The sequence below is a fragment of the Microchirus variegatus genome, assembly GCF_963457635.1.
Source record: "Microchirus variegatus genome assembly, chromosome: 5".
Taxonomy (NCBI): domain Eukaryota; kingdom Metazoa; phylum Chordata; class Actinopteri; order Pleuronectiformes; family Soleidae; genus Microchirus; species Microchirus variegatus.
The window spans coordinates 19,710,391-19,723,715 of NC_139806.1; the positions used below are offsets into that span (position 1 = coordinate 19,710,391).

Below are 13,325 nucleotides of genomic sequence, written 5' to 3' on the forward strand. Positions count from 1 at the left end.
AATTGAGAGCCATGTCACTTTCTTAATATGATGTGGTTTATGCTCCCACAGAAAAGTAAGAAAATGTTTAAAGAGGTGTAGAAATTTGTGGAGAGCAATATTTTTTAAGAGATTAGTGCAACCAGCCAATGAAAGGGACAGTGTTAACTGCTCATAAAAACCTTGTTTACAGTGTTCCAATAATGTGGAAATGGTGTTTTTGTTGCTGTGGAATTTTAGTGAGCACCCTGAGAATTTACCCCAATGCTCAAATCTAGACATTGGTGAATGTATGTCACGGCCAGCGTCCACTACACAGTCTCTAAAGATTCATTTTGAAGATGTTCTGAAAATTTTGATCACCTCTCATACTAATCCACAGCAGATGAAACTGTGGGCTTGTGATTGAAAACTCCAGAGAAGCTACTGAACGAACCTTGAGGAACAATAACTTTGCCACACGCCGTGTCCAAGCTCAATAATAATCTCAAAAGCAAACATGTATTTATGTCAACTTTACTGAATGTGGAGATTTCAGGAAACGGTTGAAATGCACAAAAAGGAGTAAATGACAAAAAGCATCCAGATTTCTACCTACAAAAGCAAACATACTAGCAAAGTGCAATCATCACTCTTCATTTAAAAATTGAAATTTAGGCTGTATGAAGAAACTCTACAGCAGTTCATGAACGTCTTGACATCATGAGATAAATTAACACAGAGCAGATGTTTTCTGATAAACATTATAGATCCTTTAAGAGGCTGTCAAAACACTACTGATGCGAGTATTATTAAAAGCATCCAAACGGAGTTTCTGTGTCAGGTGAAGCTGTGCTACATTTAAACAAATGCAAAGAAAGAGCAGACATTCCATCATTAATAAATACATGCATCCATTATCTCGTCTTAAGTAAGCAAAAACAACAATAAATCTGTTCTCTATGAACAAAGCTACTTCAAACAACTCCTTCAGGAAGCTTTTGTGGAACAAGTTGCACTGTAATAGTCAATAATAGTCAAATAACACTGCACGCTGTTGACCATGTTAACGTAGGATTGCGCAAAGCAATCGTGATAATAAAAATCATCAACCATGCTTTTTCCGCCATCTCTAACTTAACTATTACAAAAGAAGAAGAAAAAAAACCCTTATAATGACAATAAAGATGATGTCAAAATATTCAAATGTGTCACGAATGGCCCACTGGTCATTAACATATATTGGCCCATTTATTGATAACTGGCTGTAATCCCAGCTGTCAGTGTTCAACATAAAAAATATCAATGACTTCACGATTTTAAATAAAAACCGTCATTTACAAAGTGCACAAAAAAAAAAATACAAAATTATAAATTAGCCTCACATGTGATTATACAATCTTGTAATAGTTAGTGGGACACTGTATTGTTGGTACGTGAAACAGAGGAAACAGAAGTGTGTTCTGGTTTTAGGACAAACGTGTGAATCAATCAAATAAATAACAAAGAAGTGTGTAACCAGGCCTCAAACGATGACCACTTTGTTTGATAGAACAGTTCCAATCAGTCAAGTTGAAGTGTGAAAACCTGTGTACAGGCAAAAATACAATAATAAAAAGAAAATTACTAATAGATGATTATTTACTCTGGTGTAATTATTCCAAACAATATTTTATCCATCATTGTACCAAAATGACATGTTTCTGACCAAGAATTAAAAACTGTAAATGCCAACCCAAGCCTCAAAATTGTGTAACGTTCACTCGAGCCTTTAGAATTGGAAAAACAAATGCTAAACCTAGCATGTTCTATTTATCATAACTTAAGTTTAAATAGCGACTTTTTCAGCATTAGCTGCCCCAGGAACCTGAGGTCTCCACTAAAGCCAATATATGGATAAATACTAACAGAGAACACTGGTGTATCACACATTTATCAGTACCAGAGTATGTCATGGACAAAAACAACTACAAATGCCAAATCTAAGATAATTATAATTTAGAAAGTGTCTTAATGGTAAAATATTCCACACAGAACACATGTGAACACACTGTGTCCCGGGCAAAATTCTCAAATAACCAATCCTCATCAAACATGTACTTTAATTAAATTTGTCTGATATGGTTTTTCTCTCTTAAAATATGAATTGTGGAATTGGCCTTGAAATGCCATCACTCATCAGGTTACAGTTTGCAGCAGTGTTAGTGAAAGGCCACTGGCCACAATGCTGTACACATTAGAAGAAGAACAGAAACTAGTATACTGTAATAAAAAAAAGGCTGTTTGGGTCACTGATGCAGTTTGTGCTACCTGTTTGAATTTCAGCCTCTGATCACCAACGATCTTTTGTTCATTTCATGGTCAGCTAAAGTCAAATAATCACCACATGCCAATTTGATTCTCCTGGATCAGAGAGGCTTCGTGTTCTTCAGCGTCATCTCTGCAGGTGGAAAAGTTACTCACTGCAACACAGAGTGCTTCCTCCAGCAACAGTGCAAATAAACTAGGAGGCGTACAGTATATGTACCATATATATAATGAAAACCTTGTAGATCCACAAAAACTTTGTGACACATAGAGGCACAACTGACTTAATTGCTGTGGAGTGTTTGGAAAACTGATGAGCGACTGAACGTAATGAAACCAACAGAGCAAAGGATGATTGATTCTGGCGGCTGAGCTTCACCGAGCGGCAGCGTGGCATTTACGGTGGGCAGAAATCAGCAAAGTAAGGGTGCTGCAAGGCTTCCTCTGCAGAGATCCTCTGCACAGGATTACATTTCAACAGGTTCTGGGTGAGAGGAGAGGAGAAATGTTTAATGAAAGCGAGCAGAGAGATCAGATTTCTTGCAAGCAGAGACATGTGGTGTAGCTTACTGGCAACACAACGGAATCAGGAATATAGCTGCTACTTCCACAAAGATTGACAGAAAAAAACAACGTTTTTGTGAAAAATTACCACCAAAAGAATTGATGTTAGGGCTTTCCTCAAAATGATCCTGTCCACACATGACAAGCACAAAATACCATCATATGTGGGAGATGTGGACTGGGCTTTTAGTATTTGGGAATTGCATGTGTGCATCACCTATAAAACTAGCCCATTGTTAAAAAATTTAACTAAAGTTAGGCATGTTGAAAGGTGAAAATACCTGGAGTAGATCCCGTCCTGTGCTACTTAGTTTAGGGACCACATTCACCAGTGAGGTGGTGGCTGGATACATGGGATATGGCTGCAGGTAGAAAAAGAGGCAGTACAAGAAATTTCAGTTTGAGAATTCAGTCAAGAAAAATTTTAAAAATAAGCTCAGGAAACATCAATAATTTACCTTGTAATCAGGAAGTTTGGTCATTGTTTGCCACTGTTCTTCAGTTGGTGTCCCCAACAATGTTCCAAGTAGTTAAAGAAACAACGAGTTCATAAATAATTGATCACAAAACAGATCATTGCCTGTGCACAAACATGTGTGGTAGCCGAGGACCACACACCAAACGTCACTGTATATAATCGGGAGTATCATCATGTCAATACAAACTACAAAAAAAAAAGATATCTGAAGATTCTTTTCAACTGGTCGTCCACATCATTCCCAGGGAATAAAGGCCTTCCAGCATTAGCCAGCTCTGAATCACACAAAATAACATGGTTAAAATGACTGCATGATTAAGTTTGGTTTGGTTGTGTTCCCTAAAAGAACCACAGAATGTAAGGATACAACTGAATAGTGAAACAGGAGTAAACTAATATGTGTGGTCCTCATCAGCACCATTACACCTATCATACATTTATTTGGAAATGTAATATATTAACCCATCTCTCTTTATCTAATTTCACCACAAAATATTCACCCGTTTTAAAAACTTAAACAGGATCTAAACACTAAAACATTAGCAGCAGAGAAGCCATCATTTTGAATTACTATTATGTTTATCTGCTATTATATTATGCTGAGCCCAATCTTAAAACACCTCCAATATGTCTGGTGCCTTGTTGTTCTGGCATTTACACAAATTACCACTGAAACCTCTTTGCTATGCCATCGTCTCAAATGCAACAAACTTAAATGTCACAATATACATTTTTATTACTACTAAACATGTTTTGGTCGACTTTATCAAAGCTAAAGAAAAAGAAAAGAGACAAGAATAGAGTGACACAAATGGTATCCTCACTTGCATCAAACCACAATCACAACAAACCTGCAAATATGCATCCAGCAGACCACATGTCAATTGAGGTAGAATAAAGTTTGGCACCGAACAGCACATCTGGAGGCCGGTACCACAAGGTCACCACCTAACAAATAAATCACACCACAGTAAAAATAATTACAACAAATTAGTGTCAAACATTTAATTAAAATGAGATTCATCATGAAGCATCCAAGCCAGAGTAAGAGCTTACTACTCGAAAACGTGTGGGTATGGTTTGCATTTACATTCAGTACACACACTCTTCTAGTGTCAAAAAGGTAGTAGGAGTCTCACTATAATACATTCTTTAGTACAGATTGAACCTTTAACATGACCTTCCATCAAATTCTCAATGCTTCAAACTTTTCCCCCTCTGGGTCTTGTGTTTGTTTTATTTTCAGATCGTTGTCACCAGTGTCACCATGGGTCAACTGTTCCCCAAAATGAGACTGGCTCACTGAGCCCTCAGATCAGCCAACCAAAAAAGAAATGATATTTGAGTCCTGCCCATCATTTCTCTGATTACATCAGCAACAACACAAAAGCAACCAGCACTTAAACCACATGCTGAGGTGTGTTACTCTGTTCAATCACTAACTTCACAACTTAAATTTCAAGACCTCAGAGAATGAGACATTTTCATGAGCGACATTTGTACAGAGCTATATTTCATTTTCAGTCATGTCATCCAGCCATAAAACCCAGTAGAATGTAAACCGAATTTAAATGCCTGAGCCTAATTTATCATTAGATATACAGTAGAATGTGTCAAATGTTAACCTATGTCATTTCACACAGGTTAGAGATTTAAGCCTGCTTTGTTTATGTTAAACTATGTTTACTCAACTGACCTCTGCTGAGTAACACCTCACAGGAATTCCAAAGGCTCGAGCCAACCCAAAGTCAGCAAGCTTCAGCTCCCCATTCTGAAAAGAGAGAGGTGAAAACAAGTTACCAGCTGACAGCAACACTCACTCATTAACACACATTTAACACACATTTAACCAGACTTCAAATCAAAGTCCAATTACACCTAAAAACTCACTCTGTTGATGAGGAGATTCTGCGGCTTCAGGTCTCTATGAAGAACGTTTCGACTGTGACAGAAAGCAAGGCCTTTCAGCAGTTGGTACATGAATGACTGCAAAGTAAAAGCAAATACAAAACAATATTTAAGATACCATTTAGTGTTTTGTACTGTGCTAAGTTTAAAGAACTGTTGTTGATGTTTCACCTTCACAGTTTCTGGGTCCAGATCCCCATTGCAGCTGTCAAAATACTTCTTCAAATCCTGAAATAGTTAAGAGACACGCGTTAGCTTCAGGAGACACACAATCATACTCATACTGCAGGTTTAGGATGACTCACCTGATCACAATATTCAAAAACCAATGTTAACTTCTTGTCACTGTGCAAAACATCATGTAGTCTGAAAGAGACACAACAGTTTTAAATTGGCGTTTGTTTACATCTGGGTTGAATACATCCATCTGAGAATTCCCTGTCATGATTATCCTAAAATGACAATTGTAAAAATATGCTTCAGTAATTATTCTTCTCTTTAGTTTTTTAAGACTCTTAAATGTCATTATGGGGATCCTTCTGTCTGTATTCTTGTTTCATTCTAGTTTGTATCCAGCTACTCGAGAAATGTATTACAGATATATGAAATTAAACAACTTCATTCTTTCTAGGAAAAATGTTGTGTTCAGGGTTAGTCATGAAGGGGAACTTCAATTAACCTTTAGATTGTGGATATGTGCAACTGTATTAATAATGAGAATGAGATACCTACAATTAAATCTGACTAATCTTAATCTTCAATTTCCCTAAATTTTGGATACCTACATTATACTTTTTAAACTATAGATATTAAATTTTAACTTGTCAAAATGACAGTTCTGATATGTTAAACTTGAGGCTAGTCAAAATTGTGATGTGTAGATATCTCCAACTGGGTGTTCATGATCAAATTATCAACTATAATTATCTAAATAAATTTTGATTTGGAGATATATCAAATTGGAGATACTTGAACTTTCATTCAACTACATGTATCTCTGTAATTTTAGCCAGTAAAAAATTAATTATATGGTTGATGTTTACAAAGTTTATAAAGCGATTAGTAACATGTAATAACGAGTTGAACTCAGTCTGAGTGGAGGTCTGTCACTGACCTGACAATGTTTTTATGTTTTAGTTCCTTCAGAAGGCAGATTTCTCTCAGAGCAGAGCTGGGCACCCCCTGCAACAAATGACAACCACTGCAATTAGCACTAGCCTATGCTTATCACAACATGCATGGAATAAAAGGTTATATTCTAGAGACATACCTCATCGTCATCGTCCAGCCTCACCCGTTTCAAAGCCACTATTTCGTGGGTTTCTCTGTTTTTAGCCTTAAAAACTGTGCCATACGTGCCTACGAGGGAGAAAAAGACGAGTTAAATCCCATTCAGTCTTCACATTAGCTTAACGCATTTTACAAGTGTTCATAACGTAAACGTTAGTGCCCCTAATTATTCGGGCAGATTTTGTTACTTACACATTCAAGTGTAACTAAAATTGTCGCTTTGTACATGGTTGTGTGGGGCGTTATTTGACGCAGATACAGATATTTCAGTTTAGCCGTCGTTAGCTTACCCCACAACTACATGAAAGCTATGTTAGCAAACCCGACTAGCTAATGTTAACTTTATTAAAAATGCTCATGTAACTTACCCTCCCCGATTTTTTCCAGTTTTTCATATTTCTGCATATTTGACCAGACAAGCCAGCCTTGGGCCAGCCACCAAATTAGCGACTAAATAAAAGCCCCAGACTGGGGTTAATGAAGTCCTGATAGCTAGCGTTAGCTTGATGCTACACTTGGCAGCTTCTGAAGATCTGCAGCAGGTTTGTGTTATTGTCATCTAGAGGCCAAAAGAGGAACTGCAACATTCTTGTAGCCCCACATTCAGACAGAGGTTTTAAACATTCTTCTTAAACAGTTCTTTGGTCAACTAATATATATTATACGATATATAATATATATTCCTATATATATTACATATAGGAATGAAAAGTTACTAAGGTGATAGTGAATTGGACCTCTGCATTTAACCCATCCTTATTACACACTGGTAGTGAACACACACAAGCCAGGCACAGGACAGGAGCAGTGAGCAGCACTAATCTGCGCCTGGGGAGAAGGCACCCCAGCCCTTTCACTGTCCCAGGATTGAACCAACTGGATGATAACCAAAATAATTAATACCATCCAAAGCATGCATGCTTCATTCATTATACAGGTGTTTTCAACCATGTATTTGGATGAAAAACCATTAACATTCTCAGTATTATTAGTCCTGAAAAGGAAAATAAATACACTAGAGCAATCAAAACAGATTTTAAGAGTTTTTTTGTTTTGTTATACATAATAGTTTTTATTTCTATACATAATAAAATAAAACAGTGTTAAGACTGTACAATAGTGAAGTGTGTGGTAATTGTCACAGGCTGAACAGTTGGTCCAGTTACAAATGTTCATAAAATGTGATTTTCTCAAAAAGTAGACATGGAGATAGTAGATTTACAATAGATTTTGTACAACTCATCATGTTTCAGCAAGGGTCCTCTGCATTAACTCCAGTATTTATTATTGATTTCAAGTTCATTCCTGCCCCTCAGCCCTTTGCCTGCGGATCAGATCAGAATAAAGTCCTCCTTTGCTCAGCAGTTCCAGGTGAGTACCAGCCTTAAAAGAAAAGAGGGTAGATATAATTAAAGTCTATATAACATAGTAAAATGAGAAGCACCCAATACATCTCTAGGAATTACTGACAAATAAAAGTAGTCAACCATCCAACCCTACGGTGCTTCTTTGAATTTACAAGGTTGTCTAATAAATTAGGCAAGACATTTAATAGATTAGAACACCTCTATTTTTTGAGTACTTTCACTCAGCTACCTCACCTCCACAATACGGCCATTGCTCATTACACAGATAAGGTCAGCCCCTTGAATGGTGCTCAGCCGGTGGGCGATGATGAGCACGGTGCGACCGCTTGTGGCCCTGTCCAAGGCCTCCTGCACCACCCGCTCAGATTCCGCATCCAAGGCGCTGGTGGCTTCATCCAGCACCAGGATGCTGGGGTTCTTGATCAGGGCACGGGCGATGGCAACACGCTGTTTCTGGCCACCTGATAGGGTCACTCCTCGCTCACCTGAATTAAAAAAAAAAAAAAAAAAAGAATAAACAAAATAAGTAGTGCTTAGTAGTTACATGTCCCAGAGTTTTAAAAGCTTAAATGAAAACACTTACCAACCACAGTGTTATAGCCGTCTGGGAAACTGGTAATGAAGCGGTGAGCATTGGCTTGCTTGGCTGCATTAATGACCTCAGCGTCTGTAGCCTCAGGCTTCCCGAAGCGAATGTTCTCCATGATAGATGACCCGAACAGTACTGGCTCCTGAGCATTGAAAGACACAGTGTGGAGACAACTGAGTGGCTGGAAATGTGACTTATAAATGTGGATATCAAATCTATCCTTTTTTTAATGTTTACCTGATTGATAAATCCAATAACTTGACCCCTGAGCCAAGTCAGGTCGAGTGTTCGGATGTCAAGTCCATCCAGCATGACTACGCCGCTGGTTGGGTCATAGAAACGCTCCAGCAATGAAGCCACAGTGGACTTCCCTAAAAAACTTTGGATTAATAACTTAAGGCTAAACATCTTGCCACACTTCTACAACTAGAAAACTCAATCAATTACCTCCTCCAGATTCTCCAACAATGGCAACAGTTTTACATGGCGGCAACGTTAAGTTGAACTTATTCAGAATCTGATGGCCAGGTCTGGTTGGATAACTGTAAATACACAATAAGAAATAAATAAATATTACCATCTTATGTTACTACACAGATAATGTCTACATTGTCTTGAAGCTGAGGCTCCAACCTGAATGAAATGTCCATGAAGTCCACTCTTCCTGTCAGAGAATGGAACGGGATGCGTCCGCCCCCAGCAAGTGTGATCGTTGGCTTCAGAACAAGGTATTCAAACACTCGGGCACCAGCACTGGTTCCTCTCACCATCTGTAGCAATAAAATATGATTCTGCATCATAAATGTGTCATTCAGATAACATATACTGATATACATATGTATAGAATTCTTATTCACCTGTCCAAATAGGATAGAGATACTGGCCAGTGACCTAATCAGAGCGACATTACACATTATACACCAACACCAGCTACATGTAAGCAAATATTCAATAATGATAACAGTGATCATTTCTTTAGAAGCATCATGTGCGTTTTACCTCTGAACGGTCTGAGAAGCAACCAGGAAGGACATGAGGTCTCCAGGAGACAATTCATTTCGAGATATTAAGGTCCCTCCAGCAAGAATTGTTCCCAGTACAATGCCTGTATCGTTGACAAACAATTTTTTTTTTTTAATGTAATATCTGCTTTATCTGCAATGTGTTAAATAATTAATGTTAGGAACCAACACACTCACAATTCAGGGTGATATTTGACAGTCCCTGAAAAACTGCTATTCCAGTACCAAGATTTTCATTCATTGCACTTGATTTGTCCACTTCATATGCATATGACCTGGAAAAAAAAGAAAATTACATTAAATTAAAAAAATATGATCTAACAAATCTGATACACAGTATATTGTGGCTTTACAGCACTAGGCTATGAGCAGATCCAATTGTGCTCTCTTACCGGATCTCTCGCTCCTCCATGGCAAAGGCTTTCACTGTGCGCACATTACCAAGAGCCTCATCTGCCACTCCTGTTGCTTTTGCCACCTTGAATTTCACACAATAAAAAACAGCCAGGCATGAAATTAACTTATATTACAAACAGTGAAATAATAAAGATTAAGGTCAATGTCAAGTAAGGTCTCCCGCTTTCTGTATTTAGATTTGCAGCTCAAGACAAGGTGGGAGTTAAATTCAAGACACTGTGCTGTGCAGTCCATCTCCATCTGCACTTACCTGCTCCTGAGCCAAACGGGAGAGCTTGCGCAGGAATGATCCAATCAGAGCCCCAGCTCCCACCAGACAGGGAAGGACCACTGCTGTCAAGCCTGTGAGTTTGGGGGACAAGAAGTAAAGAGACACAAAACATCCAAGTGTCTGTGTCACACTCCGCAAACCCTGCAAATACACAAACATAGTAAATTAGTAACACTTACATATACTGCAGCCTATGTAGTACTGATCATTTTACAACACAAATGTACACATTATACCTGAGAAATTACTAATTTAAAAGACGACTTGAACTCCTGAATGTCAGCAGTCAAACGATTCACCAGCTGACCAGTTTTATTGGCATCAAAGAAAGCCACATCTTGTCTGAGATAAAAAAAAAAAAAAAAAAACACAACAACAACAAAAACAAGAACAATGATTATATTTTTGTCTTGCAGATGTAGTCTGTCAAAAAGCAGTACATATTATGTGACACCATGACCTAATGTGTTGTAATGGGTACCTCAGTAAGGAAGCAAAAAGAGTCTTCCTCATATCTGCTGCCGCTCTCTCCCCCACCTGGGAGAGCAGGATGATGTAGCCAGTCGTCAGCAGGCCCTACACAGTGGAAGTGATTAATGAACAGTGCAACAGGCCATTTTCCAGGAAAACAGCTGTGACATTCGTGAAGTTTCCTACACATTTCTTTAGAATGAAAGTGAGTGAATCTCAGCTTGTAAATGTGTGAGGGGGAAAAAACATCCTCCTAACTAACTAGAACAATTGACCATTATCAACCAATCACATCTGCAAGCCACTTGGAAAATGTGTTAACAAAAGGGAACACATTATTATGATGTAAATTAACATACAAACTAAAGCCTAAAAATTAAGGTATTACTTATTTCACAGATGTTATTTTATAGGTGTTGCTTGTATTACATTCACCCCCTGTATTTCTTCTTAGTTAATTTATGGCAAGTTAACAATACAATTATCATTCCTTGAAATAAACTGCAATTGCCTACTTTAAACGGTACATGTAGCCCAAGAAAAAAAAATAGTAGCTACACACAACATTATACATGCTTACAGCTGCGTTATTATTACAGCATACTAGCCCATCTTAGATTAAGTGTCTTTGACTGTTGTTGAAGTGCTGGCATATTATGTTGTGCTACAATGTGAAATTAACACATTTCTTCTGTACTTACTTGGACACCATACAGTGCAAGCAGTTTCAGAGCAGGACCTTGAATCTCATTGACAAAAGTCCCTGTATGTTCCCTCAGGTAACGTGCCACAACATTAACCAGATCCCCGAGCATCAAGGGGATTTGAATATTCAAGATTGCTGCACCAAAAGCAAGCTAAAAAGATGAAAAAAAACATTGGTTTAGTTGATCGGTAATCCATAACATTGTAAATGTCACTATCATGAGTATATGTCATATATGAACACTTATGTTACATTTGATTGAACAGGTAAGAGCTTACCACAACAGCTCCAAGGAGAGCAAAAAGCTGAGGCTTGACAAATTCCCACAGGATATGCCATTTGAACTCGGGTACAGGTTTTGTGGATACAAAATCCACCAGGTTATTGTTATTTACATCTTCTTCACAATGCGCTACATGACAAAACAGCCGAGCAGAGACAGTGAGTGCCACTGGTCCCAAGATGAACTTCAGAGCCACTCCTGGTGGTTTGGATGTGCGGGTGACAGACTGGCGGACAGCTCTCTGAGTGAGGCCCCAAATACGACTGACAGCATTTCCAGGCTGAGAACTGTATCCTGCAGATCCTGGAGATATATACCACCTGGATATGACAAAGAATGTACAATGTGACATCAATAACCTAAATCAAGGACTTTACAACACTTCACATTTCATTTAAGGTGACTTTCTTGATCCAAGGAAAGAAGTTTCGTTGTACTTATTCACATAAAATAAATCACTCAGATTTACGATTAAACTAGTTAGCTACTAGTGTATGAACATACTATTATGAGTATTGACTAACTGGTTAATCGTATTGGTGTATAAACTTAAGTATGGAAACACAACACAACACAAATATATGTACTGTCTGAGAAATCAGAAAAGGCTACCTTTATTCTAGAGTTATTTATCAGATAACGATCAGCTGTCATAAATGTTTCAACCGATCACCTTACCGTGACAGTTTCCAAATGTCTGCTGTTTTATTACATCGCTGGTATATCGAAAATGACCGCACTGGAGCAGCAATGCTTGCTTTACTACAAATGATCTGAAACATGTTAGTTGCTTATTTAAGAGAGAAAACGAGGTAATTTGGTCAAATATTCGTTAAGCTCTGCAGTAATCCACAGGATGCCTGTGGGCTGACATGTTGACTCTATCCCAGAATGCATTGCTGCGACAGTTCAGCAGCGGACCGCATGTTTACTGTGATATTTGGTATATGACAGTAGTGTCTTGATTTCACAACAGGAATTATGCTGACAACGTTTAAGCGATACGATATCAGATTACTTTTAGAAACGAGACGCAAGAAAAAATATGATTTGACTTTGTTCTGGAGAACTACAAACCCTGACCGGAAATGAAATCGTGTTACGCTACGTTCACGTACCAATTTGTAAAATCGTAATTTCCCAGTGAGAAATGCGTTCACGTCAACCTGTGAGTTACTGTGTGACTTATATCTCGGAAATATCTAGTTATATATCACACGTGGTGACAAGAACATTGGAGATTAAATAAATTAAATCAAATCAAATATTTTGGCCTAACATTCTACAACAGCTGCTATTTCTAGTATTACAAAGGACACACAATACACAGAATAAAATCAGTGAGCAAAATACCCCAACCCCCAAACACTTAACAGTTAAAATAACTAATTGAACACTTGTAATTGCATTTATTTTTTAAAAAAAGATGCCAAGTTTGCCAACAATAAACAATATGTGCATAAAATAGGTATACTTGTTGATGTTTATTATGTATTGGGTTGTATTGTACATTCATTACATGAATAGATGTGGGTGAAAAGGGGTAGGAACAAATACTGTTGACAATGTTCCTGTCATGTTGTTGACACTGGCGCTGCAGCATTTTGTCATTCCTCCGATATTTCATGAACGCAACATTAAAACCGAAGTGACGTCAAAGTCGTTTTGTTGACATTAGTTTGTGAAAGACAAAA

General features: G+C 37.9%; 2 protein-coding genes across 2 annotated transcripts; both read right to left on the reverse strand.

Moving 5' to 3' along the window:
- Positions 1–577: 577 nt before the first annotated feature.
- Positions 578–7,008, reverse strand: cdk5 (cyclin dependent kinase 5). The gene is made up of 12 exons (XM_083889091.1): positions 6,874–7,008; positions 6,486–6,574; positions 6,330–6,397; positions 5,521–5,581; positions 5,387–5,443; positions 5,198–5,293; positions 5,004–5,078; positions 4,159–4,255; positions 3,511–3,582; positions 3,288–3,346; positions 3,111–3,191; positions 578–2,749 (listed from the first exon to the last, which is right to left on the reverse strand). The coding sequence occupies exons 1-12, from the start codon at positions 6,908–6,910 to the stop codon at positions 2,663–2,665; spliced, it is 879 nt and encodes a 292-aa protein (XP_083745217.1). The 5' UTR covers positions 6,911–7,008; the 3' UTR covers positions 578–2,662.
- A 672-nt stretch (positions 7,009–7,680) lies between these two features.
- Positions 7,681–12,413, reverse strand: abcb8 (ATP-binding cassette, sub-family B (MDR/TAP), member 8; the record flags this gene model as incomplete). Its single annotated transcript, XM_083889300.1, has 16 exons — positions 7,681–7,888; positions 8,107–8,357; positions 8,456–8,603; positions 8,699–8,832; positions 8,909–9,003; positions 9,095–9,231; positions 9,319–9,352; positions 9,461–9,566; positions 9,661–9,758; positions 9,876–9,961; positions 10,151–10,312; positions 10,408–10,513; positions 10,653–10,747; positions 11,344–11,499; positions 11,627–11,951; positions 12,310–12,413. The coding sequence occupies 16 exons, from the start codon at positions 12,411–12,413 to the stop codon at positions 7,805–7,807; spliced, it is 2,121 nt and encodes a 706-aa protein (XP_083745426.1). The 3' UTR covers positions 7,681–7,804.
- Positions 12,414–13,325: the final 912 nt, after the last annotated feature.

What these genes read in the sequence shown, in the direction of transcription:
- cdk5 (XM_083889091.1), bottom strand. Translation starts at nt 6,910, where the DNA reads ATGCAGAAATATGAAAAACTGGAAAAAATCGGGGAGG. An exon ending in TGGACCCAGAAACTGTGAAG is followed by an intron (nt 5,294 to 5,386) that starts GTGAAACATCAA and finishes TTTACTTTGCAG; the next exon opens with TCATTCATGTACCAACTGCT. An exon ending in TGCTGGATGCATATTTGCAG is followed by an intron (nt 3,583 to 4,158) that starts GTTTGTTGTGAT and finishes TGTGTGATTCAG; the next exon opens with AGCTGGCTAATGCTGGAAGG.